The 18474-nt window shown below is 45.4% G+C and overlaps 3 protein-coding genes across 4 annotated transcripts; 1 reads left to right on the forward strand and 2 right to left on the reverse strand.

The window, feature by feature from the left end:
* Positions 1-1496: 1496 nt before the first annotated feature.
* hdc (histidine decarboxylase) lies at positions 1497-6187 on the forward strand. Its single transcript, XM_067249132.1, has 13 exons — positions 1497-1524; positions 1618-1790; positions 1931-2044; positions 2160-2282; positions 2845-2985; positions 3190-3333; positions 3428-3494; positions 3790-3952; positions 4113-4203; positions 4304-4402; positions 4690-4791; positions 5271-5618; positions 5679-6187. The coding sequence occupies exons 1-13, from the start codon at positions 1497-1499 to the stop codon at positions 6180-6182; spliced, it is 2097 nt and encodes a 698-aa protein (XP_067105233.1). The 3' UTR covers positions 6183-6187.
* Positions 6188-6968: 781 nt separating this feature from the next.
* LOC136955031 (long-chain fatty acid transport protein 2-like) lies at positions 6969-10919 on the reverse strand. Its single transcript, XM_067248609.1, has 10 exons — positions 10445-10919; positions 10066-10275; positions 9723-9881; positions 9424-9548; positions 9033-9227; positions 8834-8924; positions 8407-8605; positions 8026-8123; positions 7667-7797; positions 6969-7503 (listed from the first exon to the last, which is right to left on the reverse strand). The coding sequence occupies exons 1-10, from the start codon at positions 10917-10919 to the stop codon at positions 7330-7332; spliced, it is 1857 nt and encodes a 618-aa protein (XP_067104710.1). The 3' UTR covers positions 6969-7329.
* A 275-nt stretch (positions 10920-11194) lies between these two features.
* On the reverse strand, positions 11195-18153 carry LOC136954997 (long-chain fatty acid transport protein 2-like). Of its 2 annotated transcripts, XM_067248549.1 has the most exons (10): positions 17679-18153; positions 17281-17490; positions 16624-16782; positions 16082-16206; positions 15801-15995; positions 15219-15309; positions 13983-14181; positions 13346-13443; positions 13092-13222; positions 11195-11775 (listed from the first exon to the last, which is right to left on the reverse strand). In XM_067248549.1, the coding sequence occupies exons 1-10, from the start codon at positions 18151-18153 to the stop codon at positions 11599-11601; spliced, it is 1860 nt and encodes a 619-aa protein (XP_067104650.1). In that variant the 3' UTR covers positions 11195-11598. The 2 variants fall into 2 exon arrangements, with proteins under 2 accessions (XP_067104650.1, XP_067104651.1); XM_067248550.1 differs by lacking the exon at positions 16624-16782 and having other exon boundaries at positions 17679-18074.
* Positions 18154-18474: the final 321 nt, after the last annotated feature.

Genomic DNA, 18474 nt, shown 5'->3' on the forward strand with positions numbered 1-18474 from the left:
TTTTCCTCTATGTGTTGTCCAAACAGTGGTTTATTAGTGAGAAGGGGACTACAGGCGGTTTAAACCTGACAAATCCTTCCAGTCAGACTGGTATTTTTTCTATTGATAATAGCCTGGCGTGTCTGTTATTTTAGTTAGGCTACATACTACTTTTTACAGTCATTGGTTACATACATCGTTGCATCAAACTATATTGAAGTACAAAACGTATCAGATGAGTGGCTGCTCGTAATCACAAGAGTTGACAACTGAGATACTTGTTAATTATCTGCTTTCCTGCTTTATATCTGCTTTTTGGCGCTGTATCTGGTTTCCTCCTCAATATCTGTACGTTTCCTTGCCATTTATTTTGAGTATATTATCAAATTACCATCACTTGAACACACTCTACTGCACAATATTGTACAGCACTTCATAGTCGCATTACAAAAAAGCCTTGTCTAACATCAAGTAGCTTATATCGATGTTGCGAGAACATGACTCAAAAGATCTAGATGGTGTCAGGGCAAGTGAAATGTTTGCTAAAGCAGGAGTCAACCCTTCCAAGCTGTTTTAAGAAAGTTGATGTATACATTTATTTGCTGGCTTAATGACACAGAAAATGAATAATCTTGGCTTTCACAAACATAAGGTTCAGCATTGAAAAAGACAGCTTAAAACTTCATCTTTTTACTAAAGCATTTGACTAATTTGATCTCAGAAGGGTTTTATTACTTTTATTACATGTATTAATTTTATCATGTTTTTGTCTGCACTATTCTCCATGCATTGCTCTTGCTTCTTGTTTTTATTGATTTTATGTAAAGCACCTTGAACTCCAATTCTTGTATGAAATGTGCTATATAAATAAAGTCTTATTATTAGTATTGCTACCAATCTCAGCTGTGTGGACACTGTGGTTCTGTGGTCTCCTTGTAAGACTTTGATGGACAGTTCTCCTTTTTGAAACCGTGATCCTTTATTGTGTTTGTAATTTATTCTGTGTGCTGTTTTTGTCTGGACCCTTAGTCAGTAATAAACTATACATTTAAATGAATTGAAGACAGTTTTTTTCAGTACACATCTAAATGCTCGCTGTTGCAGTTTCGTGATTAATGTCAAAGTTCAAAATATTAGTCATCACTTGGATACGGAACAGTGCTGTCATTGTCAGGTGTTCCATACAGGGGTTTCATGTTTCATGTCACACAATATTTTAGTCGTATTAGTGCCACAATATATGGCTGAGTTTCTGTTCTTATGACAATAGTACCCCCCTGGCAGGTGCAAATATTCTCAGGGACGTACTTCGAGGGTTCAGCCTGAGATTATTTGCTTTGTATTGGAATAAATACATAGCTCTGTTCCATTGATAGAACGTCATTCACTGTGAGGGCGTGATCTCCATCACTGCACTTATATAGCATTGGGATCTCCTCAGAGACAACACAGCTGCCCAACAGTTACTCGGTACAAGCTCAGTGTACTTCAGAGCTCAGAACCTTCGAATTTTAAGGATGCAAGCTGAAGACTACAATCGCAGAGGTAATACGCGTATGAGGTGAAGTTTCTTTTCATTTTCTCCTTGTTTCTTGTACTGAAGGTTTGGCATGTTTTTTTTGTTCCGTTGGTCCACAGCTAAGGAGCTGGTAGACTACATCACAGAGTACCTCAGCTCCATCAGAGAGAGAAGGGTGACTCCAGATGTCCGTCCTGGATACATGAGAGAGCTGGTCCCAGAGAGCCCTCCCTCAGAACCAGAAGACTGGGACAGCATCTTCCACGACATAGAGAGAGTGATCATGCCTGGGGTGAGTGTCGCCTTCTTGATCAACCAGCAAAAAAAACAGAAAAATAGACAGAGTAACAGTATTGCTGAGTATTTCATATATTTATTGCCTTGATGGTTGGCAGTATGTGCTAAGACGATAATGGGTCGTTTTTACATCAGGTGGTTCACTGGCAGAGCCCTCACATGCATGCCTACTATCCCAGCCTGACATCCTGGCCGTCCATGCTGGGAGACATGCTGGCAGACGCCATCAACTGTATTGGATTCACCTGGGTAACGATCAGATTGTGACTCAAACTTTTATCGTAATCCTTACTTTAACTCAAATACTAAAGATATCTGTCATTTTACCGAGGGCTTCATGTTGTAATGTCTGTTTGGCTGACAGGCTTCCAGCCCAGCTTGCACAGAGCTGGAGATGCATGTGATGGACTGGTTGTGTAAAGGCCTCGGACTTCCTTCCTTCTTCCTGCACCACAGCCCTCAGAGCACTGGCGGAGGGATCCTGCAGGTACAGAAGGCTGTGTCACCTGGCGGGTTGCATACAAATGTAACGCTGTCAATATTTTTAGATGACAGGATTTAATCCCTCTCTCTGTGTCTCTAACACGCCCTTTCTGTCTCTCTCTCTCACACTCTCTCTCCTTCCCCGCCCCCCCCCCCCCCCTCTCTCTCTCTCTCTCTCTCTCTCTCTCTCTCTCTCACACACTCTCTCTCTCTCCCTCTCTCTCCCTCCCTCTCTCTCTCTCTCTCTCTCTGTCTCTCTCTCTCACACACTCTCTCTCCCTCTCTCTCCCTCTCTCTCTCACACTCTCTCACACTCTCTCTCTCACTCTCGCACTCTCTCCCTCTCTCTCACACACTCTCTCTCTCTCCCTCTCTCTCCCTCCCTCTCTCTCTCTCTCTCTCTCTCTCTCTCTGTCTCTCTCTCTCACACACTCTCTCTCCCTCTCTCTCCCTCTCTCTCTCACACTCTCTCACACTCTCTCTCTCACTCTCGCACTCTCTCCCTCTCTCTCTCACACTCTCTCTCCCTCTCTCTCTCACACTCTCTCTCCCTCTCTCTCTCTCAGAGCACAGTGAGTGAGAGCACCCTGGTGGCTCTACTCGCTGCCAGGAAGGACCGCATCCTTCAGCTGAAAAATACAGCTGAGGGCAAGGAGCTGGATGACTCAGTGCTCAACTCCAGACTGGTTGCCTATGCATCAGATCAGGTTAGACACACACACACACACAGCAATTCAGAGGCATGGCTATTCCATCATATTATCTTCTCTGACTTGCCTGAACTTGCCTGAATTGGCGTACAATCAATTTCATGTAGAATTGCAGGGTTCTTACGACAAAGGGATGAAGATTTCAATCACAGGTATCAAAACAAAGCACCCACGTACGCACAATATTAAATCTCCCCTCAGGCCCACTCGTCGGTAGAGAAGGCAGGACTGATCACGTTGGTAAAGATGCGGTTCCTGCCCACAGACGAGCACTTCTCCCTGAGAGGAGCCACTCTGAGACAGGCCATCCAGGAAGACAGGGAGAGAGGTCTGGTCCCTGTTATGGTAGGTGGTCCGTGTCCAGTAACAGACTGAGTGTGGCAAATCTAGAGAGTCATGTCAAGGTTCCTTGGTTTGATTCATCTCTTTCTTCTCCCAGCTGTGTGCCACGTTGGGAACCACAGGGGTGTGTGCCTTTGACAACCTGTCAGAGCTAGGACCAGTGTGTAGGTCATCTCCCTGCATTGAGTAATCCATCAACACTTTCTAGTCTGGCTGAGTGCTATAGGCTAGCTTCTGTTATGCCGTATACTAGCTTCTGTGTGCTCTTTACCAGCTCCTGAGTGCTCTTTACTAGCTCCTGAGTGCTGTGTACTCGCCCCTGAGTGCTGTGTACTTCTGTGTGCTTCTGTGAGATTCTGTGTGTCGTATACTAGCTTCTGTGTGCCGTATACTAGGGTCTGTGTGCTGTATACTAGCTCCTCTATGCTGCGTACTAGCTTCTGTGTGCTCTGTCCCTAGGTGCAGAGGAGGGGCTGTGGCTGCATGTAGATGCTGCGTACGCTGGCTCCGCCTACTTCTGTCCAGAGCTGCGCTGGTCTCTAGAAGGAATCGAGTACGCCCATTCCTTCGTCTTCAACCCTTCCAAATGGATGATGGTGCACTTTGACTGCACTGCCTTCTGGTGAGAGCCGAACCTCTGGCAGTATCACATAGACTGACACTGGGTTGATATTGTGCTCTATCCATGACTGTGGTGGTTAGGTCCATTTATTATATAGTGGGAGCAATACAATATGTCAATGTAATGCACATGTGAAAATCCTCATTTTGCTGTGCCACAGGGTGAAAGACAAATACAAGCTGCAGCAGACCTTTGCTGTCGACCCTGTCTACCTCAGACATGAGAACTCAAAGGATGCCACTGACTTTATGGTACGTCCAGATGCCTTAAGCAATCTATCCATACTTCTATACTTCTGTTTGTTCGTTGTTCCATCCATACGATTCACTTATTTCGTGTTTTGTTTTTTAGCACTGGCAGATTCCCTTAAGCAGACGCTTCCGTTCCCTTAAGCTATGGTTTGTGATGCGCTCTTTTGGACTGAAAAACCTACAGGCTCACATCAGACACGTAAGAAACAGCCTCTTCTGTTTGTGACAGGTTAAAAGGTCATAACGTGCTGTAGGATGCAACTCAGTATGTTGGGGGGGTAAGATGGCTGAGCGGTTAGGGAGTCAGGCTATTAATCAGAAGGTTGCTGGCTCAATTCCAGGCCGTGCCAAATGACGTTGTGTCCTTGGGCAAGGCACTTCACCCTACTTGCCTCGGGGAGAATGTCCCTGTACTTACTGTAAGTCGCTCTGGATAAGAGCGTCTGCTAAATGACTACATGTAAATGTATGTTCTTGTGACTTCAGGGGATCGATATGGCAAAACTTCTTGAATCTTTGGTGAGAAGTGACCCTAATTTTGAAGTTCCTGCTGAACGGCACCTTGGCCTGGTGGTCTTCTGTCTGAAGGTTAGAAAACATCTCTGGCATTCTGAGCACACATTAAAACAATGGTAAAACAGGAAGAAGTCAGTTCCTTTACCTGTTAACAGGTGTTTCTTCACATTAATGTATTGCACTAGTAACTAGTTACATGATAAGGCAAAGTACTATAATTGGTAAATAATTTTCTAGTCAAGTGGTTCACCTACGTTACTTCTGCCGCATCGTCCAAAGGTGATTTTCTGATACGTACGTTATCACACTACGACAAAGGACATCACACTAAAAAGGATCATTAGATAAAACATCTAGCACTTTTTAACTCAGATTATCCCTCTCTCTCTCTTTCTCTCTCTCTCTCTCTCTCTCTCTCTCTCTTTCTCTCTCTCTTTCTCTCTCATGCATTTCTCTCCTCTCTTCTCTCTCTCTCTCTCCCTCCCTCTCTCTCTCTCTCTCTCTCTCTCTTTCTCTCATGCATTTCTCTCCTCTCTTCTCCCTCTCTCCAGGGTGGAAACTCTGTGACCCAGGAGCTGCTCAGGGGCCTGATACGGTCTGGGACCATGTATCTCATTCCAGCAGACCTCCACACCAAACGAATCATCCGCTTCACTGTGACATCACAGCACACCACAAAAGAAGACATTCTCAGGGACTGGGGCATCATCTCCAAAATGGCTGCCATCCTCCTGGCCAAAGACCAGCCTGTCAGGCTGAGTGAGGAGCTAACGACTAATCAGACAGAAGACCCACCAACCAGGGAGACAGAGAAGTCTTTGGATAGGGCGACAGGGGAGGAGTCAGAGAGACTCTGTGCCATCGATAATGGAGGAGTCGATCCTGGGCCAGAGCCAGGGGTTAACCAGGGTCACGTTGGGCCAGAGCCAGGGGTTAGCCAGGGTCACGTTGGGCCAGAGCCAGGGGTTAGCCAGGGTCAAGTTGGCCCAGAGACAGGCCCTGGGGAGTCCAGGCCGTCCGGATCCAGGAACAGGAAGGTCCATGTGGAGCTGTGGATAGACAAAGACCATGCCGTGACCGTGCCCAGAAGGACGGCTCGGTCCCTCAGCTGCAGCAGTGAGCCTCTGTCCTGCACCATCATCGGGCCCCTCTCTGGATACAGCAGCACCCGGGAGCCAGCCTCGCTCTCTCTGAAAGAGCCCAAACCGAAGCCCCCGTCTTCCAGCCCAGGAGGGGCCCACCTGTATAAGATCCCGGAGAAACCCCCGGGCATGCTAAGTAAGCAAGCCCTGCCGAAGCTCACCAAGTTCTACAGCATTCCTAGTTTCTACCAGCTGTGGGTGCACTGTGGCAGGTACCAGCTGTGTTGCCCTCTGAAAGGTCCACAGACCGGGCTGGAGTGCTGGTCCTCTTCCTGCCAAGGCCTCAGCTGCTCAGCTGGCCTCTCCCCAGATCCTCTCTAGTCAGGCTCGCCCTCCTGCTCTCCCCAGATCCTCTCTAGTCACGCTCCCCCTCCTGCTCTCCCCAGATCCTCTCGTCAGGCCTCCTCCCCCTCCTCCTGCTCTCCCCAGATCCTCTCTAGTCAGGCCTCCTCCTCCTGCTCTCCCCAGATCCTCTCGTCAGGCCTCCTCCCCCTCTTCCTGCTCTCCCTAGATCCTCTCTAGTCAGGCCTCCTCCTCTCCCCAGATCCTCTGTAGTCAGGATCCTCCTCCTGCTCTCCCCAGATCCTCTCTAGTCAGGCCTCCTCCTCCTGCTCTCCCCAGATCCTCTCGTCAGGCCTCCTCCCCCTTCTCCTGCTCTCCCTAGATCCTCTCTAGTCAGGCTCCTCCTCCTGCTCTCCCCAGATCCTCTCGTCAGGCCTCCTCCTCCTGCTCTCCCCAGATCCTCTCTAGTCAGGCCTCCTCCTCCTCCTCTCCCCAGATCCTCTGTAGTCAGGCTCCTCCTCCTGCTCTCCCCAGATCCTCTCTAGTCAGGCCTCCTCCTCCTGCTCTCCCCAGATCCTCTCTAGTCAGGCCTCCTCCTCCTGCTCTCCCCAGATCCTCTCTAGTCAGGCCTCCTCCTCCTCCTGCTCTCCCCAGATCCTCTCTAGTCAGGCTCCTCCTCCTGCTCTCCCCAGATCCTCTCTAGTCAGAATACTCCCTCTTGGAGAGCCCCTAAAACTCTACACCTATTCTGCTGTAACCCAATACCATGTAATTACCAATCTTTCCTCCAACATTGCTACCACAGATCCAAATCTATACCACATGTTAATGAAATTACAGTATAATTAACACATGTGTAAAGTAATGTTTTGTGTAAACAAATGTTTTTAATCAATGTTACAATATGTTTATTTTAAATTTACACAGAACACTGCTCAGTAAGAGTACTTACATTGGCATAAAATATTAGTCAAGAGATATTTGGTTAAATGTATATTAAATGATCAATAAGATCAAACAACCAGTCCAGTTGAAAGGCATGGAGGAGGACATCATTCACAAGCACACAGCACCACTGATGCGTTTTGATCATTACACATCATCATAAAATTATTCATATCAAAAGATTTCATTGTCAAACTGTTAAAAATATTATCCTAGAGGTGTGAAAATATGTCACTGAGTTTTACAAGCGTATTTTTCCATCGGTGATGGACCTGTAGATGTCCAGGGTCATGGGGACATATCCCTGGCTCTCCTCCAGGTAGAACAGACGGTCCTGGGTAGAGTCTGGGTTGAAGCCCTCCTCTGCTAACCTCACCTTCATCTGCTTGAATGTCCCGGTCACTTCAAAAGCGTTCTGGGTTTGAAAGAGGTTTGAAAATATGCAGGGAACCCTTATTTACATTGAACACAGTACATTGTCATCGTTTTTCAATGTTTAAATGTCAAAGACGTGCTACAGACACGAGGGTGAACAGCACTACACACAAATATTATTTCAACCCAAAATAAAGGGTTACCTGTAAACGGATAAAACGCGGCCTTGCGTAACTAGGGAGGTAGGCTTTCACATGCTTGTACGTGGCTCCGCTGTCAAACTCCATGTCCTCTTTCAGTTTCAACGCTGCCATTCCAATCCTTCCTTCGTGTCCTGATCGTAGAGTGACCAGAGGAAGACATTCACGTTCACCTCACACTCAGCTCACATGCATTTTCATGTAAATAAAGCTCAAATAAACCACAGTGTTTGTAGATATGTCTTTGATAACAAAATATAAAAATATTGTTATGTCTATTTGTATATGTCTCTTGAATTATTATTTCAACAGTGACTAAAGAAAGGGATTGTGTATTTGGATCCCCAAGGGGAGATAAGTACCTGGCACCTTGACACCATAGACGTTGGCCTCCTCAATACAGTCCACCATAAGCAGATGATCAGCCACCTCAGTGGTGGCCACATTCTCTCCCTTCCACCTGAACACAAACAGTCACCAAATAACAGTAACATTTTAGATACAGATGCTGGTAATGAGAGTTAGGGTCATCGTAACACAAGAGAAGCGTTTGTTAATAGGCAATAAGGCCCTTATAAGCTTATTAACATTAATATGGGTTCACAACGATCACTAACTTACTAAGACCTTATTACCTATTAGCTAACGCTTATCAGGTGGATCTAAAGTGTTACCGTGGTAACTTTTACAGAACTAGAAAATGACACAGGGAAATGCTTGCTCGTTCCAGCTGCCCCACTGACCTGAATGTGTCTCCGATGCGGTCTTGGAAGAAGACAAAGCCCTCGTGGTCTATCTTCAGGAGGTCTCCACTGTTGAAGTACAAGTCTCCTTTCACAAACACGTCCTTTAGTTTCTTCTTCTCAGTCTGCTGGGTGTTCTTAGCATAGCCGCTAAATGGAGCGCGCTTTCCGATCTTTCCCAACAACAGACCCGTTTCTCCTGTGGGTCCAGAACAACAAACAAATGTGCAGGACTAGTGTCAGGCCATCACTGTAAATAAAAATGTGTTCTTAATGATCTTGCCTGGGTAAATAAAGGTTAAAGAAATATATATATATAGGACTCGACTGTGTTGGTTTGTACAGGACTAGGCTGTGTGTCAGGGCTGGACTGGTGTGTGTGCTGGTCCAGACATGCTTTTCTGGTGTTGTTTGATTGATGATTTACCTTTTGGAACTCTCACACAGAATCCGCTGGAATCTCTGACTGGCTCCTCTCTCTCTGTGTCGTACTTGATAAGAGCATATTTGCAGGCAGCCTGCAAAACAATTCAGAAGTATAACATACACAAAATATTGATTACACTGATTTGAGCCACATTTGTAGGCTGCTCTGTGAAAGCTTAACACATTCATCAAACTCTTACTTTGTGAAGGAAATTCTCTTTGCCCAATGCGCCAACTTTCCCAATGTAGTTGATGAATCCCACGTTTCCCTCTGTGGCCCCGTAGCACTCGATAACACGAATGTCTCCAAACCGCTCAAGAAAATCTGTCCAAGTGTCAGCTCGGATGCCGTTTCCTATCGCCAGCCTGACTCTGTGCTTCCTGTCGTTGTCTCTCTGGCGAGAGAGGAGATTGACAGGGAGAAAGGTGAGTATAACAACAAAAAGTTTGAAATAGACAACAATAGGTATACAAGCATTTACGGTTGTGTTTATGGGTATACATGTTGGAAAAGCAGTGCAGTTCTTCTATTGTTAGGGTTTTATGTCAGAGAACATGATGGGATTTGTGTGATGAATGTGATCTGTTTACCTTTGGTGTGTTGCACAGGTAGCGCATGATTTCACCAATGTACTGTATGACAGTCACATTGTACTTCCTACAGTCATCCCAGAACTGGGAAGCAGAGAATTTACGCCTCAAAACAACTGTTATGCCTAGAAACAAAACAAATGAACGCGATTTTCCGTTCAGTCATTTTATTTCCTACATATGGGATACTCCAAATCAATGATTGACAGTTTGGAATCACAGGACTGATTTCAAACACAAACACAGGAAAATCAGAGCTGCTAGATCTCGCCTCCATCTCGATGAATGCAGTAGCCTACCTCTCTCTATTGCTGCAGTCAACCCCATGAGGAAGCCGGAGCTGTGATAGAGGGGCAGGTAGAGGTAAAGGACGTCATCAGAGCGCACGCCTGAGAGGTTCTGCATGAACGAGGCCATCCACACCCTCTCATGGTTTATCAAAGCAGCCTTGGGCAGACCTGCAGTGTTAAGGTCATCAATAAGAACTTGAAGAAACAGGCTCAGTAAAGGATGGGTCAGAGGTTAACAGGACCAGAGCCTTGTAGCAGGCCAGAGCCTTGGAACAGAGCAGAGCCTTGTAACAGAGCAGAGCCTTGTAGTAAGTAACAGTAACAACCTAGCAGATACAGGAATGTGTCTGACCTGTGGTTCCTGAGGTGTAGATGTACACTGCAGGGCTCTTGATGGTTATGTTTGCCCTCAACTGAGGTGACAGAGGCTGGTCAGAGGCCTCACGGATCCTGCCTAACAGACTCTCCATGCCCGGAGTGTCACAGGCCTCACTGAGGATAAACACACGCACACCCTGTTCCTGCAGGACAGGCAGAACCTCCTCCACAGCACCCTGCAACTCTGAGAGAGGGAGAGAGGGAGGGAGAAGGAGAGGAAGGGAGAGGGAGAAGGAGAGGGAGAAGGAGAGGGAGAAGGGGGACATTAAGGGAGAGGTGCTCTAGCAAGAGTTATAATTAAAGACAGTTATGGTTTGGTCAATCACTATTACTGTAAATACAATTCAACTCACCCGATGCAACAATTATCACTTTGGCGTCAGAGCAAGAGAAACAATGCAGCAAGGATTTTGACCTGATATTGCAATTCAGAAGAGCAGCGGTACATCCAAGTTTAGTCAGGGCCAGCCAGATCCACACGTACAAAGGCTCGTTCCCCAGATATAGAGCGACACTGTCCCCTGCTTTTATGTCGGCATGTTGCGATAATGCCCTTGCAACTTTGTTGCTCTGTATGTCGGTTTCCCTATACGTATACGAAGTATTTTCGAATACAATGAACGGTTTGTCTGGATGTTTTTTCACTTTGTCCAGGAAATTGTCTACAATGCTGTACAGCGGTTTACTCTTCGAATATTTTCCAAATCGGATTCCGACCAGTAAACAAATGATTGAATAGCGTAAATCTTGCAGAAAGTAAGGATTGCTAATGTAAAGTAATAATGGCACAACTGCCAGTCCTGCAAGTATAGAATACAGTATGTACATTTTGCATTCGAACGCAAGTTGTCGTAAAATAAATGCTTCTCTGTTGGCTTTTTTGTAGAGGCAGAGGTTGGAGAGAGATTTCTACAACGACCTTTGTACGCAGTGGGTGTTGTCAAGCCAATCTGTTCCCTTGGGAAACTTTGTTTTCCTCTTCACACGAGGTCTATCTTCATGTTCACTCCTGTCCCATAAGGCTTCAAAGTTCTCTGCTATGAACTAACCTTTAGCTTACGCAAATTTTCAGGAAAATGACTACATATGTAATTGCTTGCAAAACAACTTTATCGTGAAATTCTTTGAAAGTAAACAGTTGATGATGTATTTTTATGGAGAAAGTGTTGCAGTATGAAGAAGCACTTCCCTTTAAATTGGGAGCACCCAGACACCTAATCAAATAACGGTCAGATTAATTTTTATGTCAGGAGTCAGGTGGCTGAGCGGTGAGGGAGTCGGGCTAGTAATCAGAAGGTTGCCAGTTCGATTCCCGGCCGTGCAAAATGACGTTGTGTCCTTGGGCAAGGCACTTCACCCTACTTGCCTCGGGGGAATGTCCCTGTACTTACTGCAAGTCGCTCTGGATAAGAGCGTCTGCTAAATGACTAAATATCACATGAACACAATTATGGGAGCTTCAAGCTGTTTTCACCTCTGAAAGAACAGTAGGGTACATTGACTTTTGTTACAACTTTACATTGCCAGATAGGATTGACTCATAGATATCTTGTGTAAGAGGAATGTAACTTTTCTTTTCCTCATCCAGAAAGAAGAGAGGCTCTTGGATTTTGGCAGGAACAAAACCCTCTTCTACTAACTTCGCTTTGATCTGCTTGAATGTCCCCGTTAGTTCAAGCGTTTTCTGGGAATGAAGAACAAAAATGAAACATTTAAGAAACGCCACAATGCAAAACAGAATCGCCTGTGTATGTACTGCAACAAGTGACACCACGAAAGTGAGAGTGACCGTTTAGGAAATAATTCAGACTTTCCTTACACATTAACATATGAAACGGTCACATACATTCATACTGAAAACTAACATCCACATATGTGAAATGCTCGCATCGACACATATGAAACGCATTCACAATCTGCGATTGAAAAACACATTGTTCGAAATGACACTGCCCCTAGTGGCTGCTCCTCCAGAGTCAGTTACTTTTTATGTTTTGGCTCATCAAGTACTAATCAATTCTGCAAACTTTTTTAATAAACTTTAAAAAATGTTTTTAAAACCTTTCAAAACTTTTTTCTCCTTTTTTTTTTGTTCAATATTTTTTAAACCTGTCAACTTGTTTTGTTTTGTTGTAATGTTAGTTTCCTCAAGGATCACAATGACTCTTGCTTAGAGCCTTGTTGCTCTTGTGGTTAGTGGTAACTGTTTTAAATTTTTGTTCTCGCTGTGATATATTGTTTTTTATTACTGTTGCTTGCTTTTTTCCACAGGTACACTTGCACTTATAGCGGTTCATGTTGTTTAATTGTAACTTGTTTAACTACATGCTCTTATGGTTCTTCCCTTTGGCACTTACTTTGGTTGTTCACAATGTGTGCTTCATGTTTTGGCTACTCGCAATGTTTTTTGGCTATCTTGTTGTTATGATCAGTGACCTATGCACTTTGTAAAGCTCTCTCTTGGAAGTCGCTTTGGATAAAAGCATCTGCTAAATGAATAAATGTAAATGTAAATGTTTTCCACACACAACTCGACACAATTTTTTTTTTTTCAACCTTTCGAAACTGCTTTAATCTACTCTATTTCAGGCTTCTCTGCTGTCCTCTCTCCTCCTTTCCCAAGTATTTTTACTTCGTTCCTTCCCATCTTGGGTTGTGGATCATTGTTTTTGTGTTTTCACTTAGTGCTACGTGTTATGCATCTAATAAAATAAAAAAGTAACGTCAGGTGGCTGAGCGGTTAGGGAATCGGGATAGTAATCAGAAGGTTTCCAGTTTGATTCCCGGCCGTGTAAAATGACGTTGTGTCCTTGGGCAAGGCACTTCATCCTACTTGCCTCGGGGGGAATGTCCCTGTACTTACTGTAAGTCGCTCTGGATAAGAGCGTCTGCTAAATGACTAAATGTTTCTTAAACGTGTTCATGTTATGTTGTCAGCTTTTGTATGCTTCGCTAATGCCATTATGTTGTGCAACTTAAGAGCACCACCGTCATCATTACCTGAATCCTGATGAAGCGTGGCCGAGCATAGCTTGGCAGGTAGTTGGCAGTGTGGACAAACGCCTCAGTGCAGTCAAACTGTGCTCCATCTCGAAGCATCACAGCCGCCATCCCTATCCTCCCCTCGTGCCCTGGGACAGTTCACAAATCTATGTAAACACTGCAGTCTTATTTTGACTTGGTAATCACATGGTAATATCATGGTAAATATTACTTGACATAGTGTTATTTGAGACCATGCCACAAGTTCATACCTGGCACTCTGACCCCATACACATTAGCATCCTGGATAGAGGCCATCGTAGTGAGGATATCAGAAACCTCAGTGGTGGCCACATTCTCTCCCTTCCATCTAACAACAAAACACACAAGGGCTAGTTTATATGGAAGCAAATCAGTGACATAATATTGTGAATTAAAAAAAGGCATTGAATACTTAATATTGAAATTTAAACACCACCAAATTTGTTGGTTTTGAACTCACCTCTTAAAATTTTAAATATGAATTTATTTCAGTGTAAAAAAACGGGTCCAACTGCTTGCCTAAGACCAGACCTCTCTCCTCAGACCCCAGGCTGTGATTGTATGACTGATCTGCATGTATGACCTGGATGAGAGGGGCCTGAGGAGAGAAGTCTGCAGTTGGACCCTTCTCAGAGAAGTGAGATGGTTCGATAGCATTCAGGCTCGATTGCCTTACTTATCCTTGGTATTCCGAATGTAGCAATTTGAATTTTTTCTGCTCAATTTTTTTTCCAATGGAAATCGTTTTGGGGGGGATCTGAATTTCAACATTTGAATTTGAGCAGCCTGAATTTTCAAACCTTTCGAACCAAATACAAAAAACCCCCACTACGACTATAACTGTCATTAATCACAGAGGGGACATACCTAAATGTGTCCCCTACTCGATCCTGGAAGTAGATGAACCCGTCCATGTCTATCCGCAGCAAGTCTCCACTGTTGAAGTACACATCTCCCCTCTCAAACACATCCCGCAATCTCTTCCTCTCTGTCTGTTCGGGATTCCCAGAATACCCCGCGAAGGGAGCGATGTCCGTGATCTTCGACACCAACAGCCCGGTCTCACCTTCATAGGAATACAAACACTTCTGAGGGAACATGGATGAGGTATCACAGGGATGAGGTATCACAGGGATGAGGTATCACAGGGATGAGGTATCACAGGGATGAGGTATCACAGGGATGAGGTATCACAGGGATGAGGTAGTGATGAGTTATCACAGTGATGAGTTATCACGGTGATGAGGTAGTGATGAGGTATCACAGTGATGAGGTATCACAGGGATGAGGTATCACGGTGATGAGGTAGTGATGAGGTATCACGGTGATGAGGTATCACGGTGATGGGGTAGTGATGAGTTATCACAGTGATGGGGTAGTGATGAGGTATCACAGTGATGAGGTATCACGGTGATGGGGTAGTGATGAGTTATCACAGTGATGAGTTATCACAGTGATGAGGTATCACGGTGATGGGGTAGTGATGAGGTATCACAGTGATGAGGTATCACGATGATGAGGTAGTGATGAGGTAGTGATGAGGTATCACGGTGATGAGGTAGTGATGAGGTATCACGGTGATGAGGTAGTGATGAGGTATCACGGTGATGAGGTAGTGATGAGGTATCACAGTGATGAGGTATCACGGTGATGAGGTATCACGGTGATGAGGTATCACGGTGATGAGGTAGTGATGAGGTATCACGGTGATGAGGTATCACAGTGATGAGGTATCACAGTGATGAGGTAGTGATGAGGTATCACAGTGATGAGGTAGTGATGAGGTATCACAGTGATGAGGTAGTGATGAGATAAGAGCGTCTGCTAAATGACTAAATGTAATGAGGTAGTGATGAGGCATCACTGTCACCTGATTATACTAGAGCAAGACAGTTGTTCCCCCAGCACTTGTGTTTACAACCCTACAACAGTGTTAGACCACACAGTGTGACAGTTGAGTCGACGTGATGTCACAATGACAAATGCGACATTATTCTACGTTGCATGCTTCCACCAGTCCCAGTTGCGGCGTGTCTAGTCAACTGTGACCTACTCTTAAAAATATCCACACACAGCTAATCCAGCTGGTTTGCAGAGACATACCCTTGGGAACTTCAATGCAAAGATCGTCAGAGGTTCTCACAAGCTCCTCTCTCTCCATGTCATACTTCAGCAGTGCATATGGAAAGGTCCTCTGGAAAACAAGATGGAGAGATTTACATTTAGTCATTTAGCAGACGCTCTTATCCAGAGCGACTTACAGTGAATACAGGGGCATTCCCCCGAGGCAAGCAGGGTGAAGTGCCTTGCCCAAGGACACAACGTCAGTTGGCATGACCGGGAATCGAACTGGCAACCTTCGGATTACTAGCCCGATTCCCTCACCGCTCAGCCACCTGACTCCCAGAGATGAAGCGGGGCTGCTGCTACATGTGTTCAGTAACTCATGTACTGTATGTGTTGTTCTCAGGGCCGGCCCTAAGGTTTTGGGGGCCCTAAACAAAAATAGTGTATGGGGCCCTTTTTTTTTAAGAAAAAAAAGAATTGCCAATCTTTTTTTTTGGGGGGGGGGGGGGGGGGGAGGGGCAAACCAATCAGGGGCCCTAAACAAATGTTTAGTTTGTTTATTGGGTTGGGCCGGCCCTGGTTGTTTTACTAGAGGTATCTGCATGTGTCGCTCATTACCTTGTGGATGAAGTTCACTCGACCAACTGCTCCGACTTTCCCCACATAGTTAATCAGACTGAAGTTGCCGTCACTAGCGGCGTAGAATTCTTTAATGTTTACGTTCCCAAAGCGTTCGAGGAACGTTGTCCACACATCTGCTCTGATGCCGTTCCCAATGGCTCGTCGGACCACATGGTGTTTGTCATCGTCTCTCTGTTAAAAAACCAAGGAGCAACACTTTGAGGGGGAGTGGCTAGCAATGCATTGTGTCATTTAAAATTGAAAAAAAAATGTTTTACCTTTGGTGTGTTGCAGAGGTAGCGCATAGTTTCACCAATGTACTGTATGACTGTCACATTGTACTTCCTACAATCATCCCAGAACTTGGAAGCAGAGAATTTACGCCTCAAAACAACTGTTATGCCTGATAGACAAATGTGATGTAATCAGTTATCAAAATTAAACAAATAACTGAGCTAAAGCTGAGGGCTAAGGAGAATGTGTAATGAGTATCTGCTTACACAACCTCTTGAACCTCAGTTATGTGTCAATAATTTGCCAACTATGAAGTCTTATTTACCTTTCGCTTACAGGTAGACAGGATCAAAACAAGCCTTCATTTTATCATTAATTTTATAAGTTACAAACAATGGTGGCTTACTCTTTGTGTACCATACTCCTCACGAAGACCCACCCAATCAGATTCTGGGTGACTATGCATGGACATGGATAGGAAATGTAGGTGTATCTATTCGTGCACTCATTTATCTATGTAATTGTAAATACATTATTGTGCATTCCCACCAGGTATCTGGTATTGTGCAGGTATCTGCGTACTGACCTCTCTCTATGGCACCTGTCAGTCCCACCTGAAACCCGGAAGAGTGGTAGAGAGGAAGTGGAACGTAAATGACATCCTGTGATGTCACTCCAGCGATGGACAGGAGGAGTGCTGGTCCCCAGGCCCTGTTTTGAGACGACACTGTTGCCTTCGGGAGACCTTGGAGAAACACATGCGGACACACTGAAGAGGGTGCCACCCCGGGTGACGCACAGACAGGTGTCCCATCTGCATTTCATTTACATTACATTTACATTTAGTCATTTAGCAGACGCTCTTATCCAGAGCGACTTACAGTAAGTACAAGGACATTCCCCCGAGGCAAGTAGGGTGAAGTGCCTTGCCCAAGGACACAACATCAGTTGGCATGACCGGGAATCGAACTGGCAACCTTCAGATTACTAGCCCGATTCCCTCACCGCTCAGCCACCTGACTCCCTATTTCAGCCATTTAGAAAGAACGATGCGCTCAGTTTTGGCATGTTTGATCATTTCAGAGTCCCGCTGATTCTGGATTCTTTATTTGTGTACTTATTTTATTACTGCTCAATTTAATGTTAGGGATACTGATTAGTTAGACTGATCCGTCTGTGTCTCTCTCACTCTCCTTCTATGTGTGCAGAACCTTCGACCTCCTCTCAGATAGGCCCACTGTACCTGTTGTACCAGACGTGTAGAAATAGAACACTGGGCTGTTGATGGTCACCTTGCTCCTCACCTGAGGTGACAGAGGCTGGTCAGAGGCCTCACGGATCCTGCCTAACAGACTCTCCATGCCCGGAGTGTCACAGGCCTCACTGAGGATAAACACACGCACACCCTGTTCCTGCAGGACAGGCAGAACCTCCTCCACAGCACCCTGCAACTCTGAGAGAGGGAGAAGGGAATAGTAAGGGAGAAATGGGGGCAGGAATACCTGGAAATTAGGCTGGGAGAAAAGTAAACAAAAAGTACTCTGCACTGTTTAGGGTGTATGTCAAACATGAATCGTTCTTTAAATTCATGTTCTCAATGGAAACACATTTGACTTTGATCACGTTTTGTTGTTTATTTACCTGCAGCTGCGATGAGGACTTTAGCTCCACTGCAGGTGAAGCAGTGCAGCAAAGACTTGGACCGTATGTGGATGTTAAGCATGGCAGCAGCACATCCCAGTTTGACCAGGCCCAGCCACAACCACACGAAGCAGGGCTCGTTCCCCAGGAAGAGAGCCACTGTATCCCCCTCCTCCAACCTGACGCACTCCTTCAGGGCTCTGGCTACCTTGGTACTCTGCTTGTCCACATCCTGGTAAGTGTACACCTCATCCTCAAACAGGATAAAGGGTTTGCCAGGCTGGCTTTTCACCAGATCTAGGAAACGATCCAACAGAGTGTAGAAAGGTTCTCTCTTCCTGTAGCCCATCCTCTGGGACTTGATGGCGAGCATTTTGCAAACGTACCGGAAATCATGCACAAAGTAAGGAACCTTTACATAGAGGGTGGCAATAAGTATGCCCATCCCTGCGAAGAAAGTGAATAAGATTTGCATTACGGCCATCTTAAATTCTCTGCCATCAACTTCTGAGCTTCAGCTTTAATTACTGTGTCAAATCTTGTGTAACTGCATTTTATATGTGGTGGACAGACAGGCTGCTCTCTGCCCTTCCCCTCCGTCCAGCCAATGACACGTAAGATAGACACACTGCCAGGCAACGATGCAATCATTGACATCCTAAGGCCTCCCAGTCAGCCGGCCAGCGTTCTCAATAGTTCTTCTCACTAGTTTGAAGCACAGATATTTGTCACCACCTTGTGGCTTTGAACTAGAGGTAGCGCAATAGACTGTAGGACTGTAGCACCCCCAACCTAT

Source organism: Osmerus mordax, chromosome 13 (genome assembly GCF_038355195.1).
Source record: "Osmerus mordax isolate fOsmMor3 chromosome 13, fOsmMor3.pri, whole genome shotgun sequence".
NCBI classification, from domain to species: Eukaryota; Metazoa; Chordata; class Actinopteri; order Osmeriformes; family Osmeridae; genus Osmerus; species Osmerus mordax.

Coding starts and splice junctions, on each gene's coding strand:
- hdc (XM_067249132.1), top strand. CDS start 1,497: ATGCAAGCTGAAGACTACAATCGCAGAG. Junction 3,953..4,112: donor TTTGACTGCACTGCCTTCTG/GTGAGAGCCGAA, acceptor GCTGTGCCACAG/GGTGAAAGACAAATACAAGC. Junction 4,403..4,689: donor TACAGGCTCACATCAGACAC/GTAAGAAACAGC, acceptor TTGTGACTTCAG/GGGATCGATATGGCAAAACT.
- LOC136955031 (XM_067248609.1), bottom strand. CDS start 10,919: ATGTACATACTGTATTCTATACTTGCAGGACTGGCAGTTGTGCCATTA. Junction 9,549..9,722: donor GACTGCAGCAATAGAGAGAG/GTAGGCTACTGC, acceptor TTTTGTTTCTAG/GCATAACAGTTGTTTTGAGG. Junction 8,124..8,406: donor CGCATCGGAGACACATTCAG/GTCAGTGGGGCA, acceptor GTTTGTGTTCAG/GTGGAAGGGAGAGAATGTGG.
- LOC136954997 (XM_067248549.1), bottom strand. CDS start 18,153: ATGCAAATCTTATTCACTTTCTTCGCAGGGATGGGCATACTTATTGCC. Junction 16,207..16,623: donor GACAGGTGCCATAGAGAGAG/GTCAGTACGCAG, acceptor TTTGTCTATCAG/GCATAACAGTTGTTTTGAGG. Junction 11,776..13,091: donor CACGCTTCATCAGGATTCAG/GTAATGATGACG, acceptor CTTCATTCCCAG/AAAACGCTTGAACTAACGGG.